Source organism: Fistularia commersonii, chromosome 26 (assembly GCF_037954325.1).
Source record: "Fistularia commersonii isolate RoL2024-O1a breed Wild chromosome 26, RoL_Fcom_v1.0, whole genome shotgun sequence".
NCBI classification, from domain to species: domain Eukaryota; kingdom Metazoa; phylum Chordata; class Actinopteri; order Syngnathiformes; family Fistulariidae; genus Fistularia; species Fistularia commersonii.
Window position 1 is genome coordinate 10,811,153 of NC_141309.1, and position 17,246 is coordinate 10,828,398.

The following is a 17,246-nucleotide window of genomic DNA, read 5'->3' on the forward strand; positions in this document are numbered from 1 at the left end:
GAATTATTTTGTAAGGTGTGTACCAGCTCCTGTTTAGCTTACACTGGACAAAAAGAAGATCTTAAAACCCTTTGTAGTCTTGTGCTTATGCTGAAGCCAATTTCTGCCGCTGAGCAGAGCCCAACAACATCTGGAATAACGTCAGCATTTAAAACTCACAATCTACTGTTAAACAAATCGCCCTGATCATTACTGCTAAATATCAGCAACTCTTGAATCCAAATATTCAAGACTGAGTTGTTGGACTTTTCCAGCATCAGTAGTAATCTATTTTTGGTACAGTGAATTGAAAAGTAAGCTTGCAAAAAGCAGATAGCTAACACGGATCATGTCTTTTTATAAACTGTTGGTCTCTACTGATAATACATGTTCATTAGAACATATTGTCTTGGCGGAAGTCATGGAGGTCAGAAAATATTCCCAAAGACCATGTGCAGAAACTGCACGTAGCAAAAGTGTTTTCAAAAACTAGTAACTTACAACCTGCCATACATTTTGAGCAAATCCCGAGCTATTCAGTACACTGTAAATTAGGTTCTAGAGTTAGTGCAGTTGTTTCAATAAATCTAAGGATTTATAAATTATTTCAGAATGTAGTGAATACATGAGAGGGATACAAAAAATGTTTTGACTTATTTCAGCTAAGGCCAAGTGTACAGAGGGATCAGGTAGGATTGTACAAAAGATTTTAGTGATGGCCCTTTTTTGGCCTAATTTGATTTATTATACATAAGACAACAAAATACTCATCTACACTAAATCCTGAAAGTTATTATTTCAAATTACATAATTTGCAATTCAAATGACTGCATGCACAGTGCTCCAATTGGACGAGCGGATCTTTCACTGTAATGGTGAGAAAACTGTCCTGGTTGATTCTACTATCAACAACCCAGGCTGTGCGAGCTGTCGCGCTTGACTGGACCAGGACCAGTTCTCCCAATGACATCTTCGCACGCAAAGACAAAAGAGCAGCTGTTAAGCTGTTAACTCCAGACTGGCCACCTTCATCTACAGAGATGTCATCAGATGGGGCCTCTTGGTCATCACATTAAAAAAGGCGCCAGTGTTTTGCTTTGGCCTGCTTTTTCCTTTTGTGTGTGTTCTTTAAACCGAACAGCTTCCAGTCAGAAGAGTGACCCCAACAAAGTTTCCATTTAAGCTTTAAGAAGGCAAAGAGGAAAAAGACACTGGCAGTGTGAGCCTGAGTGTGTGTACAAAGTATCTGAAATTTGCATTTGGAAAACAAGGTTTTTGTCAAAAATGGTGAGATCTAGGTACATCATTCATTGCTGTTGACTTGCAGGTCAGATGATAATAATGTCTTTACATGAAACAGTTCATGTTTCATGTAAAGGTATATTCAGCACAAGGTGAATAAAATAAGTTTACTGAACATTGCTGGGCTGAAACTTTATAGAGCCAATAAATATCAATTTTCAGAATCGCAAAATTATTAGTTTGGCCTTATTAAAGCCAACAGATACATGCTTTTGAATTACTTTTAATTGTCTAGTGCCAAATCTCTTGGTATTTTATAATTTGTAACAAATGAGATGTTTCTCAGGTCTGGTCTCAAAAAATGGTGAAGATAATGTTATAATGTTAAAATATCTCTAACAGGGGGTGCCAAAAAACAAGGAGGGAATCAATCACATGATCACTCCCTTTAAAAAATGGTACCACAATAACATGTTTGTGAATACATATGAGGAAGGGTTTTTGCTCGAAATGTCATGTGAGAATAAGTTTTTTGAACTATGTGTAAAATAAATTATCTTTATTTTGTGGAGCACTTTTGGTATGCAGATTTTTTTTTCATACCTCTATCTTGATACTGGTCTACCACAAATAATCTCACAATCGAGGACTGTAGTGCACTGCGGTGTTTCTATTCCATTAAAACCCTGCTGATTGATTGTGTTACCTGTGGACAGAGATAAACAGATTCCTCAAGAAAGTGAATTGAAATATTTTGCAGACGTTCTTTATTTTAATACATGCTGATTTTTTTACACCCTCCTCCAAATGTGAAAGTTTCAAATATACAATGATGTAGCATTTGACAAACATGTATATAGTTTACATCATAAATAAGAAATGCCTCCCAACTCATCACATGACTCAGGTTTAAGTACCTCTGAAAGCCTTTGGTATAAGCAGCGATATGACATGCACTATTCTCTTAACAATATGAATGTTGAAAATATTTAAGACAAAACGCCATTGTGAGTCTTCCTTTGTGTAGTCGGTCAGTTAAAGTAAAAGTAAGTTCGGGGAAAACACAGACCAAGCACAGCTGCAGTCGCAGAGTTGACCAAAGAAGGAACTGCTTGGTGGCAGGGCGGCTCAGCACAGCAGCATTGGCGACCTGAACAAAATCACATAGAAAGCATGCCGTTAAAGCAGTTCTTTCCCAAATGGCTTTATTGGTGGCAATCATTCAGATTGATGGGGTCTCCTTGCATTTCCTTGCAGTCTAGGTTCAGAACAAACTGCATAGCAAATAAATCTGCAAAAACCTTTACAGATGGAGAGTTTCTTTCTAATCAAATAGTTAAATCTCTTATGTCTTTTGCGAAGATGTTTTATATTTATATGACATCACCTTGCTGAGCCTATAAAGTGTGTGACTGACAAAGTGAGTGACTGTCATTTGAAAATCAGAAAAGGAGCCGGCAATGAAAAAGTCTGTTGCGTCGTTGATGGATGCAGTTAATGGAAAACAACCAAATTTTTTGCAAAGCACAATGATCGAGTTGACAGCCATCAGATTCAGCTTTTTATAGATCCAAACCATGTGCATTAGAGAGATCATTTCCAGTTTTGATGCGGATGTAGTTTTCATTTTAAAAGACATTGCTTATTTGATAGTAGTCAGTGTGAATCATTTTTCCTATGGAAAAGTTAAGGAAGCAAACATGAGAACTGTTGGACATTACAAGTGTGAGGTGTAATGCAGCCATTTTGCAATGACTTTTCCCAGTGTGAGGACTTTTAATGCTCAATTTTCATTGAACCTTGATTTTCACTGTTATTTTGAAGCTGTAATTTTGTGGTACCGTTGAAGTGAATTGGGTTAAACTGACAGTCTCTTTTAATATTTTGTCCCACCCATAAATGTACATTATAATGGGGGGTGATGGGGTGGTGCTACAAAATTACAGTCAGAAATTCATGCTTGTCTTAACAACAACTCATGATCCAACAACAGAACCATATAATTAAACACAGCATCCTCTTAATAAGATTTTGTATCACGCTTCAGACAAAAGTAATTGGGCATGTCTTTTTTTTAATTTTATTTTGTCTTTTTACATGTTTATGTATATTGAACTTACTGTGTGTGCATGTGTGTGTGTGTGCGTGCGTGCGTGTGTGGGTGTGTGTGTGTGAGTGTGTGTGTGTGTGGCTCTATAGGGGCACCAATTCCCGTATTACTGTAGCACAGAGAACAATACTTTCACTCCTCCCACTGCGCTCAGCTAGGGTGTGATTTTAGCCAATAAAATCTCTGAAACCTGCAGTCAGTTGGCTGGTGGGGGGGGAGATGAAGAGATAGAGAGAGAGAGAGAGAGTGTGAGAGGGAGAGGGAGAGAGAGAGAGAGAGAGAGATAGGGGGAGGGCCAGCAAGAGTAAAAGAAAAGTTGGGCAGCCACACTGATGCACTCTGCTGGTTCCTGCAACAGAACTCACTGTGGTTTTATCTCCATCCTTCCTATTCCTGGCTGCTGCACATTTTGGTGAAAAACTGCAGATGAATGAAATCCCGGTGGACAAACTGAAATGGACATACATGGATTTTTTTTCTCCGGCTTTTTTCAATTTGATTTTTCTTTCAAGGGTTTTCTTCACTTGGATCCAAGAAAGTGCTGCAACTCCTGTAACTAATTTGGTCTCAGCTTTGTGGAAAATGTGAAAACATCTCCTCAGAGATGTTGTTGCATTGGCAAGACAAACTTTGTCTTTGGAAGCATGGAAAGTCATTGCTGCAATTTAAACAATGGCAGATAATCCTCAACAAGTCTGAAAAGTAAGCAATGTATGGAATACTGATTTTAATTTCACATACTTTTGCAGAGAAACAGCTCTTTCAAGCAGCCAGAGCTTGTAACAAGTGTTTTGTTGACTTCAAGTAAAAAAGACAAAAAAAAACATCAATTTCTTGTGACCGGATTGTGGAGGTGAATTATGGATGGCAACCTGAGCATTGCAGTATCCAGTGGTTTTAATGACACAGGACCCTACCACCCTGCAGCTGGACTCTGGAGCCTTGTCATACTTGTCATCATCATACTGATGATAGTGGTGGGAAACCTACTTGTCATCATTGCTATAGCCTCTACCTCACAACTACAGACGACCACAAACACCTTCATCATGTCTCTGGCATGTGCGGACCTTATCATGGGTGTCCTGGTGGTGCCCCTGGGAGCCACAATTGTGGTGACAGGCAACTGGCAGCTTGATGAAACATTTTGCGACTTCTGGACTTCTGTGGACGTCCTGTGTGTCACAGCAAGCATTGAGACTCTCTGTGTTATTGCAGTGGACCGCTATATAGCTATTACCAGGCCCCTCAGACACAAAGTTCTGCTCAGCAAGTGGCGTGCCAGGATAATAGTTTGTTTAGTGTGGGTTGTGTCCGCCTTAATTTCCTTTGTGCCAATTATGAAAGGCTACTGGCGCGCAGATGATGACATAGAAGTGAAGAAGTGCTACGATGACCCAGCATGCTGTGACTTTGTGACAAACAGGGCCTTTGCAATTATATCTTCAATAGTGTCCTTTTACATCCCACTTCTCATAATGATATTTGTGTACGCCAAAGTTTTTCTAATAGCTAGACGGCAGGTGCAGCTCATAGATAAGAATCGATTGCGGTTCCAGAATGACTGTTTAACAGCACAGACGCAAATTGGCTCCCACATTAACAATTTCTTGCCGTCAGTCTGTGCAAGCACCAGTAGCTGTAACAGCGCACAACGGAGGAAGAGTGCCAAGCGCAGACCGTCACGGCTAATAATGGTCAAAGAGCACAAGGCCCTCAAGACTTTGGGTATTATCATGGGGACCTTTACTGTTTGCTGGCTGCCATTTTTTGTTGCCAACATCATTAGCGCTTTTGATCGAAGCGTTCCTTCAGATGAGATTTTTAGACTGTTGAACTGGCTGGGGTATATCAACTCTGGTCTAAATCCCATCATCTACTGTCGGAGTCCAGAGTTTCGTAATGCTTTCAAGAACCTGTTGGGCTGTCCATGGCTGTCCAACCTGTGGCTCAATTCTTTCTATAAAGAGGTACGGACTCGTTGCTCATGCTTTCTGTGGAAGGCTGAATCAGGCTCAGCAGGCAACTTTCAAAAAACTCCAACGGGAAGCCTTGCCGGTTCACAGGAAAGCAGCAAAAGCGAGGAGGCTTCTGATGCTCATCACCAGTCCAACGGCAGCACACAGTTTAGTGTCATATCAGAACCCGAAACAAAGTTGTAAGTTCACTTTCTTTCATTTAACAGTCAATGTGTTAAAATTTATATTTTGCCTCCTGCAAATACAAAGATGGAGTCACAGTGTCAGACACTAAAACATATAAACTTGTAACAGGTAATGTGTGAATGTATGGCAGGACATGCACGACACACCTGTTTGCAACATGGGAGAAAACTATGAATATTTACACTATTCGCATCAATCCGAGCATAGCATTATAGAATTTAATAGATGTTCATGTTGTTCTTTGGCTATGTCTTTCTTAATAAAAATGTGACAGTGTTATATTTACACTGTGCTTTACAATGGGGGAATACTTTCAGAAATATGAAATTTTTCAGAGTTCCTCATCGCTGATTAATTTAGGAGAGTTAAGTAATACATTGGGGCTCTTTCATATGAATTTTCAACAGATCATATGCACAATGAAGGATTAAAAACACAATGTCACAGAGACTCAATTAATTTGACACTACTTATCACTAATAGACATCCTGTTGCAGATAAGCAAAGTGTTGTATAATGTCACCAGTGTACACACTAATTCTTGTTTACGTGTGTGTTTGCTGTGTTTTGAGAAACTTTTTTCACTGAGTAATGAAAAAGATAAAGATTCAAAATCAAACAAAGCTTTTGTTTTTGTAAATTGCAGTGTACAAATTATTCAGTTTCAAAAAGTAATCACTGATTTTGACTTAGACATTCTGCACATGTTTGAAAAATAGAGATAATGGCAAATGGTTGTTTTATCAACGATTTATGCACAGTCAACTTAAAGATGTAAAATAGAAATTTGGTACCTATAATTATAAATACATGTTTTCCAGTTATTGTATTATCCAATTATTGTAGTGAAATTAAGACGGCTTAAACAAAAAAAACAACTTATGCAAATTTTAAAAAGACTTTTTGAAAATGTCATGTGCTCTTAAACTTCATGGTGCTTTTGCAATTATTACAAGTCGAACGTAATGTACAGTATGCCATTTGTACACATCAGTGTCTTGCCGTCCTGATGTTAAATGGGGTGAGAGGAACTGTACTGAAAATGAATCCGTTTTAAATTATCAGCTGCTGTTAGGGTGTATTGATATTTCAAAATATAAACTTAAACTTAATAGTCGGATCTTCGCAGATGTTTCAGTTCAGGCTTGAAAGTTGTATCTGTACACTGCCAGAAGTCACTGTAGAAAATTAACTATTTTCCACATATTTTTCAAAACCCTGTGATACTGCAGAGACTTCATGCTGTAACAGTAGATGAGGTATCTCAAATGTATTGTATCAGGAAAGCTGTAAAACAGCAGCGCTAAACATGCTGATTCTGAGAACTGCATAGTCAATTTGAGGAAGTTTGAGCATATTAATGTCACTCTCTGCTTGTCTGTGTGCCTCAGCCTGCCCTGCCCAACACTCCCTGCAGGAGATAAATCTTTATCACATATGCACAACATTTCCCCTCAAAACATGACAGGCGGACAGCCAATGGAAAGTCGGTGAGAATAGGTTAACTGGGGTAAGACAGCAGAATGTTCAATCCATTATTATCTGAATGTGCAGGTCAGCCAGAGAATGCACATAGTTATTTGAGTAGTTGTACAAGGACAATGCCTTGTCAGTTCTATACTTTCTTTAATATGACAACAAATAAGAGCAAACAAAATGTAAAAAACAAAAATAAGGCAAATGTAAAAAATATTCATAATTTCAAAATATCCTAATTTTATTAGATTATAGCTCTCAGTATCAGTTTATATTATGAATTACAGTTGAAATACTGAAGCGAAAATATGTACCTTACTCTAACCATGGTTCTGATAACAAATGAGTCAACAACTAAAATATAATAGTTGTTGTCACAACATGACAGTGTCAGAGTTCAATGCAGGTTATTATGCAGGTTGAATTTGAAGCTGCATACTTTCAGATATTAACACATTTGATTTCGGTCATGCTTATGAGCATTCAAACCATCCGATTAAGTCTCGGATGTATATCTCTCTTATGATATACAAGTCATAATTCAAATCCCACAGGAATTACAGGAATAACTCTGCTCTTCGTTTGTGGTCTGATTCTCATGAATCTGCTACTAGTGATGACTAGACATAAACATATTTCCCCTAAATACCAAAAGATTATTTCTTCTTCTGTTTTACAGTATATATCCCAGTGGAATTTGAACAGGCATAATCAGTAGCCATGACATTTAGGACTACATAAAAGTCCTCCTTAAAAGGAGTCTGGTGTGTTCTGTAATAAATCATTTGAGGTTACGGCTGAGTGGGTTCACACTGGATTTTGAACGGTGATACCGAAGTAAATGAGTCCAGCCATTCCCACTGACTGTAATGGGTGGGTTTAATGTTGCAAAAACTCCGTTTTGTATCTTGTTGACTGTTGATGCTTTAGTTCCATCATAGCATCTTCCGTTGTCTGAAGCTCACAGTTGTTCACATATTGTTGTGTATATATTAACAAGCAACATAATAGATCAAATTTGTCGACTTTTTCATTTTAAAACCTGGAACTGTACAATTGTATGGTCAGTTAAGTCAGGCGTTGATGTATCCCAGACCTGATAAGGCTGCGTAAAATCACTGACATGAATGGTTACCAGGGAAGACTCAGCGTACTCCATGATCCAGACTGGCAATTATCAATAGTTGCTTTGTTTTCACAGAAATATATGCAGGCTTATCCCCGCTGCCCTTATCACCTTCTACTGCAGCCCTCAGACTCGGCCACATATGCACATTTAAAATGGCAAGTGCAATTCCTCACTAATCTGCATAATAGCATTTTCTACCCATCGATCATGATCACTAAATAATTGTCATTAAAGTAGATGTGGAGGGATCCGTACAACCTTTCATGCGGTTTAATACAGGTTCACTTGTTTTCCAGAGTTTACATCAAGTATTTTGCCACTCAAACTGCTTCTCCATTAGTTTTTAATATGCGTATGATAATTATTTAACTCGATTCCTGATTCCTGTTTGCACAGTTCTTTAGCCATCCGCCTTCTCTGAGATAAGCCATAAAATACAGTACTGTCACATAATAACAGACTAGATGAGCTGGAAAAGAGCTTTGAGTTTTACTATTATTTATGATTGATACTTCTATCGCTAGGTGGCAAAAGGGCATAGTGGTTAGCAGTTCCGCAGCACAATGGACCCTGGTTTGATTCCCACAGGGGGCCTTTCTCTGTGGAGTTTGCATGCTCTACCTGTGTTTTCTCCGTTTTTCTCTTATGGTACAATTACATGCAGAAGGTTAATTGGAAAAAATGCCCAGATGGTTGAATGAATGGTTTTGTCCATATGTTGCCCTGCAATTGACTGCGACCAGTCTAGGATGTTCCCCGCCTCTCGTCCAATGACAACTGGGATTGGCTCCAGCATCCCCACAACCCGGACTGCAGGAAAAGCGTTAGATAATGGGTGGAAGACTACAGCTTCTTCCAGTGAAAGGAGATCTGCAACCATTTTGCACATGCTCGTATGAAAAAAGTAGTTACCAAAACCATGCAACGCCCACTGACAAACTTCTGTAATGTTTTCACCCATATAATGTTGCTGATCCTAGTGCTGTTTTAATTTCAGGTTTTTAATTCTTCAATTTGGTTAAACTTTCATTTCTAAACCATCAAGTTTTTGAGCTGTTTTTCTGGCCCCCAAAATAATCACCCATTCAGTTAAGCGTCTAGTTGGTAATTAGTTTAATCGACCATTCCACTGTGGCCGCTTTGGTGTACTTGTTTTGTAACACATCAACATACATTAGTATGACATTTTTACACATCGGACAGAAATTAAAATTGAAACTAAATTCTTTGGGGTGAAATGGATCACTTGTAGAACTGATCAGAAACCTGATGACAACAAACTTTCTTTAAAACATTTTTTTTTTTTTTATATTGGTAGAGTCTCCTAGACATCATTCTCAGTTTATGTTTGGTTTTTGGCACAAAACAGGAAGATGCAGGAGCGATCCAAGTAATCCATGTCTTGGTATCCCAGGATCCTTCAGGTCAGTTCAAAACTATAGAAACCCTTTGCTATGACAAGCTTAAACAAAGACACAGCTGATGATAGTCAATATCTACATCTGTGTCATCTTTTTAAAAAATAAGAATTATTATTTTGTGAATAAACACATTTGCAGTGTCACCAAAAAACTAAAGTAAGAATTTTCGGTAAGAGTGGACAAATATTTTTACAACCTTGGAAAATTGAAGAACCAAGAACCAGGTTATGTGCAATAGTTGAAAGTACAAATGCAGTCCTAGATGTTTGCCTCAATTTACTTTTGAAAGTGGATTCTATGGTCATATGTTTGTGAGTTCATGTCATATTTGGCAACCATAAAACAGATATATATGGCATATGATTGTATTTGTTGACATTTAATCTTTCACTGTTTCAGTGTGGCTAAATTAAACGCACACGTGAACAGATCACACAAAGCCTGGACAGATGGTGAAGAATCAATATAAATACTGACTCACCGCTGTCACTGAAAGTGGATCATTACTCAAATTGATTGTGTAAATATTCTAGTCACATTAGTTTATATCCATTAGGCCAAAGCTAATATAAAAAGAATCACGCTTACGTTGAAGCTGCTCAAGTTTATACTGGTAAAAGGAAGCTCTGTGTTAATGTGTTAAGTTTAGCTCAGCGTAGTATTAATGGGGAGGATAATATGACAAACACTAACAGTCTTTCCTATTGAGTCATGCAACACTCAGGGGGGGCAAAAAATATTTATGGTCAGTCATAGCCAGTGATTGGCAAATGGGTGGCACTACCTTTTGCAGATGTAGATTATTAAGATTTTTAATTCATAATGGCCCAGGCTTTTGCAGCAATACGGAGTTTGATTAAAGATGAGCAAATGGTTTTTAAGCATCTCAACATGTCATGAAGTTTTAACCCAAGCATTACTTCATGTTATGTTTAGGGATCAGTGGGATAACAGCATGATAACACATAACAAGGAAGCCAGCGGGACACTTCCAAAGCTCCCTTTCAAATTCAGCCTCAAATAAGCAGCATTGAACACTTGAAACAACACTTTTGAGGTTTGAAAACATCTTACAAAGGAAAACCTTTGTCCCCCAATGAAAAATATGTAAAAAATAATCATGACCAACTTAAGCTGATCATATGATCTATCTATGCATTCAAATAAGTAGCAGATGTTTCCCTCGCCTTTAATTGAATTTGTAAGTCTGGTGACATGTAAAATATTGCCATTACATAATGTTCTAAATTCATGTTTGTAGGGATAAAGTTATGAATGAATTTAAAACTGAGCAGGGTCAATTTGCATTCAATATTGTATGTGATTTCTGTACTTTTGATTACTATAGCCTTAACAATAAAATCTTAAAGTGAAGATATTTAAGAAAGAAGCTAAAACACTTTAAAAAACTACTTATTAAAAGGTAGAATTTTCATTTGATATTCATTCAACATATGTGAATTCTGCAAGGGCCGTGGTGGTGTTTCTCTGCATGTTTGTTTTCATATGCGCTGAAATTTCTCAGAGGTGTAGGCAGTTCATGTCTTCCTGTGGAGACATGTACTGCGACAGCGATACCATCCAGATTCCTGTCGCGTTGGGGAAAAGCGACACACTCAAGAGAAAGCTTTGGAGAATTCAAAGAAAAACAAAAGTCTCACTGTAAATAAAAAAAAATAATAATTGTAAAATTGAAAAAAGCTTAGGACAAAGGGGAATGAGGCAGAAATGCTGAAACACTTATTTCACCTCAACAACATTAACACATAACTTGCAAAATAATGTTGTTATTGTTGTTGTTGTTTGTCTGATACAAATTGATACAAATGTGCCATACAGGGTTTGACAGGTGCGTACGTACAAGTATAAAGCATTTTCTTATCCAGCAACAATAAGCTATTTTTCTAAAGCATGAACCAATAACACTTTTAGAAATCAAACGCCATTCCGAGGAAATAAATGTTTTGCCATGTTGACATTGATAAGGTAAAACAAAAATCAGTCTACATTTAAATAAATAATAATCAGTTAAAAAAAAAAAACATTAGCAAAATGATCTAGAAGCATGAAAAAGGGACAAAAAATATTGCAAAAATAACAATTATAGTTAAAAAAGTTACAGATAAGTTGCTTTTTCTATATTTGTAACAAAAGGGTTATTTTGCATTTCATAGTGTTTATACAATATATTATACAAGTGTCTGTTTCATCCATAATATGTTAGAAAGTGATATAATATTGACATTTAACCCACATGTCAATGGCAAAATTTAAATTCGATATTTTTCTCATAAGTTAAAAAATAAATAATTGGAACTTTCTGAATGGGACTCTTCGTGTATTGCCGTCAAATTAAATGTAATAATTTTTTATTTGGTATAGATGTGCCAAATAGAAGAACTTGTTGATTTAAATGTGTGTGACTGCATTGTGTTGATATAACATTCAGTGACTCAGATCTGTAACGCTGTTATGTTACAAATAAATTTAACAGTGATAGCCCCCGAAAAAATATTCTGTTTTATGCGATCACAATTTCATAAAAATTCCCAAATTTCCAATGTCTTATCTAAGAATGAACCCAAGCTCTTTAAAATGGCTCAAGTCATCAAATATGTATCCAGTCTGTGAGGTGAACCACCCAGAGAGTTGTAATGTACTTAAAAGATGCACTATATTGTTACATGTAATGGAAAAAATGAAATGAAAAAATTAATGATTTATGTGTTCTTCTGTTTTCAGCTTTACTTTACAGGAAAAAATGGATGAGAACTGTGAAATATTAAGCTACTGAAACAATGTCTTCAGCAATTACTGTGAATCCTACAAAGGGTAGAACCAAGCTGTGGTGGACCTTACCCTGAGGAGGAGAAAGAGCCGCAGTCAGACAGACTCACAACGGTGAGCAGACTGGACTGATAGGAAATAACAGATGATACGGTCTGGTCTGAGCAAGAAAAGCGAGTGCACGGTCTTCTCTATGGAAAAGAAATGGACACTGGTTGGCATCAGGTGACACGTGGAAACCGCACATGTCCTCGATATACTGTTTGCTGTAGATTCTGTTCCTGTGTAGGAGAATGTTTCAAGTCTTTAAAAGCAAACCAGTAAACCGTGACATAGAGTCGATGTAGCGAACCCAAGGTTTACAAAAGAAAAGAATCAAAGTTATTTTATACATTATATTATCTTAAATTATTTATGTTAAGTGTTGGGTAATGTCATATTTAAAAGTATCTTGTAACATTATTTCTGCCATTAAAAGTAAGTAGTTTTGTTGCAGGGTTACCTACTGAGGAAAACAAAAGCATTCGTTTTAATAAGTACTTTTGTTTTAATGAAAAGAAGAAAGGAAAGCTTTTATAACAATTGCAAATGACTACAAAATGACCTTAGATAAGCCTTAATCCTTTAAGATTTTGGCTTTGACACCATTGCATGGCCATTTTAAAGCCACAGTCTGTAACTCTGCAAACTAATGTGATGTTGTCACAAGTCTGTCAACAAACAGGCATCACACTTTAAATCTCACAGGTATTAAAGCTGTTGCTGTAGCCTCAAACAGTCAGTGAACCTTGCTGAATACAAAGTAAACCATCTGCACCTTCAGAACATAGTTCACACATAATGTCTCATTGGTATTCGAGGCCAGGAAAATATATCTATCATTGGAATAAAAACAAACCCTGATGCTTTTGTGTCACCTGCACCTCCCCTAAGACTTTGCCTTACGCTACTTCCCAAAATCGTTTTTGATAAACAGAAAATCCAACAGAAAATAAGCGTTGTCTGGCAAAATTCTGGTCGGAATGTTTTTTCATAATGACAAAAAACTTGATTTCATTTTCAAAAGGTTTTTAGGACATTAAGTAAACTGAATCAGCTCTGTTATCAGCTTTTATGTTTCTTTTTTGAGGTTGAACTCTGTGTCTACTTAATCATTAGTTTCCTTGTAGCAACAATAAGGAGTTTCAATTTGACGTTGGTTCCCCTGTGGACAGAAGTATTTGAGCTCTTTTGCAGACGTAAATGTCCTATTTCAAAAACAGGTTAACTTGACCAAGCCTCGAGCGTGTTGTATATCCTGCCAGTAATCATGTAGAAATTCTTGGACTGCGTTTGACAACGAGAAAACACCTCCCTAAAAAAAACACGTCATTTATTATCATTTGATTATCATTTTCAATTCATTCATCCCGCCTAAGCATGATTCATAAATTTAATTTGGATGAATGCTCAGTCCCCCCAAACAGATCCCGTGAGACATTGAAATTTTTTTCAACAATTTTCCAGTCCTTTAGCTAATGCTCACAAGTTTTCTTAAGCAGGTCATGTCACGGCATCATTGTTATATTAAGAATGCTTTGAAACAAGTTAAAAACTCCTTCTTGTGGGGTTTCAATGCCCAAATCTATGTTAAATCATACCATAAATCTCATTTTTGAGATGTATTGTCTGTTGACATCTTCTGTAAACACACGTCATAGAAATTTCCAGTCGACTTTGTGAAATTGTGCAATATAACATATTTTAAACTGCTGGCAAATATAGCAGTAAAACACTCTTGGCTGACAAGCATTCCCTTCCTCTCATTGTCTGGTAAATGGCTTCAGTATGATGCAGACAATAATACACGTGGGGAAACACTACAGCAGTGTTCTTCTCATATGGCTCATCTATTAGTTTGTCATTTTAGGACACATGTCGTGAATCTTTACCTACATGTTTTGCATTGACAAATAAAATATCAAAAACTAGTTGCATGTGCAATTTTACTGCTGGGGTTGAATTTTGAGGTTTTTGGTCTGTATTTGAGTTTTCTCCCTTCTGTAGCTGTCTCAAGGTTAGTTGCTCTTTATTGTTCACTCAATTTATAAAAATTTCAATACGATTCATAACCATAACCTATTAATTTGATGCTCGTCATCTAAGGAGGGGTGGAGTGGGGGCTTGGTGTAGTGCCTGCAAGCGAACTTACTTGTAAAAACATGTAAAACATATAGGGCAGAAGCTGTGTAAGGAACAAACACACTTCTGTTTACAGAGGTCTATTCATGACTTACTTATTTGAATTATTATTTTTGCTAAAAATTTTAATGCATTAATCATTATTGAACAATGACTCAAAAGTCCACAATTCCCCTCACTGGTCGGAGTGATGCTCCACTTAGAACAAAACAACCCAAACAGAACAATCGGCCAGAGTAAAGTAATTTGTATACTTGTATTGTCTGCAGGAAGGAGTTGTCATTATATTGCCACAGTTTGAGCTTGAAGTACTGAATCAATACAGTGCAGACGTTAGGCGTTTTTTTAGGCGACCGCGATGCCTGGTTTACGCCTAACCCTTATGGTGCGTCGGGGTCTAAGATAATGTCTGCTGGCAAAAGGAGGGTCACATTGATATGAATACATATTTGTGGCAAATTTACACGTAATCTGTAAATGCAAAAAGTCTTGTTGTCTTAATAACTTAGTGACTCTGCCAAGGTCCTTTTTTTTGAAAATAGATAATCCAGCCCAGATGTCCCCTTGCTGCTGATTGGCTGAATTGAAGTGTGTTTTCTGGTGATTTAGCCCAAGTCCAGTTTAGCAGATAGCAATCACTGCCAGAAGCTTTAACAGCAGAGTTGGTTCTCCCGAATGCTGACTTCTCACACACATTATTGACATTTGGACAAGCTGTAACACAGGGGTAAAGAACTCTCATGCTCAATGGAAGTGTTCACAAATTTTTTCTTCAGTTGTAGATGATGTTTCACGCAATGTATGACAAAATCCTAATCTCACTTTGATTTCAAGCCCTCATTTTACTTTTCAGTGCAAGGCAAAACGTCCTGCTGTATGAAAACACAACTATGGCCCCCGCTTTAAGAGGCCTCGCCCACCAGAACCCCCACCATCATAGGCTTGGCTGTTTTTTGAGTTAACATTGTGTTGTTTTTTTGAACGGGACTTTACAAGATTATGGACTTTAATAAATAAACCTAGAGAAGAGTGCAAGACGTTTAAAAACAAACGGCAACTAGCATTATCTCTGCCAGGGAAACTGTATAAGTCTTGAAATGTCATCCAGTGAAAAGCCACAACAACTCAACATGGAAACTATTATCCTGTCTGAAGTAAGGCTACAAGCTTATCAGCTGATTCCTGTTACAATGTTTATCATAGCAAGATTAGATCATGGTTCATTCCAAAAAACACTACAAGAAATTTAAGGCAAAATTAAAATAATTTGAGGTGATATTAATATTGAAAAGATAAGTTGGAAAAAGAAAACAATTGAAAATAAAGTGCGTTCATTAGCATAGATCATGGGAACACAAACAAAAGAAAAAAGAGGTACAGAACCAGTCGAGCAAAAGAAAACGTCATGTAAATAGTATGGTCATCTGTTCCCACCAACCCTTAAAGTCGGGAAAATATATTGTGTTATGGCTATTCAGGCTTGTCGCATTCATATTACTTGGGATATTTCAAAATCATTCATATTAATTCTAACAAATCTTCTTTTTAATGAATTACTATTTTGGCCTTACAGAACAATACAATGGGGTGGGGTCTTTAATTGCATCAGATTGTTTAAATATTTTGAGAACTATTTACATTATGAGTCATACAATATATGAACAGATGAATAAACCAGAATAAAAATAGCTTGAGGATCATTATGGAATTGTGAGAATTAATGTTGAGATGGTAAGCATAAGTTTAGGATTAAGGGTAATGATCTTACATTGACTGCTGAGCTCAAATTTTCACTTTTCAGGCAGATCCATTTTGCCCAATCAGAGGTCACCATTTTCAGTATAAGTAATTCACAGCATGTTGTCAGCATATTGTCTGTTTACATTTTACTGAGAATCAAGAGGGCAATAAAACCACGGGGATACACTCCTAATCCCAGCAGCAATGAAGTTTCATAAAATGAATAAATAAATATTAAAATAAAGCAAACTCTATCTTCCTCTGGAGAGCTATTCGAGGATAAAAATAGGACAGGAAAATGACAGGAAACACCAAAAATGGACTTCATATATTTCATTTCAGCTCTTAGGAGCTATATAGGGTTGAGTTTAAAAATCCAGTAAGACCTGTGCTTACATTGTAAATTGAGTTTTCTGGGATTTTATGCATTTTGCACTTTGTAGTTGTCGGGATACGGCACTTTTCCTGCAGAACAGCCTTCCTATCATTATTTGCTAAATATTTTTCACCACAGACATCCTGTGAAGCCAAGCTATACCAATTAATCCCAATACCGTCAACCTTATTTACAGGTTTATTTCTTTGTGATACGTTTACTTTAGGACATAATAGTCATACTATTCATAACAGTTTTTAAAAATATATATTTAATTTCCATCTGTTTTACAGGCTTTTCAGTGTTTCACTGCATTTGAGCAGTTGAACACACAACAATTATTTTAATTTGCAGACTCCCTCACTAAGTATTTTTCTAAAGACTAAATTGTTGCTTAGTGTGAAACAGTATCTGTTTCATTAGACATGCTGAAGTTCTGCAGGGGAAACCCGTTTTTCTCCCTTTGCAGTGCCCTCTGGGCAGTCTCCTCTTGACCTGAAGTCAAAGGTGCAGGTCTGGCAGATGTTAGACTTTAGGACCACAGTAATTACTTGGCAATATGATACATGGGGCAGTGGAAAATTTTCACAGCTGGGCTGGGAGGCAGTGACTCTCAGATTCCGGTGAGGACCAGTCGTGT

General features: G+C 37.1%; 1 protein-coding gene across 6 annotated transcripts in view; it reads left to right on the forward strand.

The window, feature by feature from the left end:
• adrb3a (adrenoceptor beta 3a) overlaps nt 1-15,801 on the forward strand; it is a 38,385-nt gene extending 22,584 nt beyond the window's left edge. For 2 of the 6 annotated variants that reach the window (XR_015108788.1, XR_015108789.1), the window contains one exon: nt 12,265-15,801. Coding sequence is in view for 2 of the 6 variants with exons in the window: in XM_086173703.1 (XP_086029829.1) it covers nt 4,192-5,489; nt 12,265-12,316 (1,350 nt within the window). In the remaining 4 variants the exon portion in view is untranslated. Of the gene's footprint in view, nt 1-3,667; nt 5,490-9,419; nt 9,526-12,264 lie in introns of those variants that run through there. The other 4 variants (XR_015108787.1, XM_086173704.1, XM_086173703.1 and 1 more) reach the window with 4 other exon arrangements.
• Nucleotides 15,802-17,246: the final 1,445 nt, after the last annotated feature.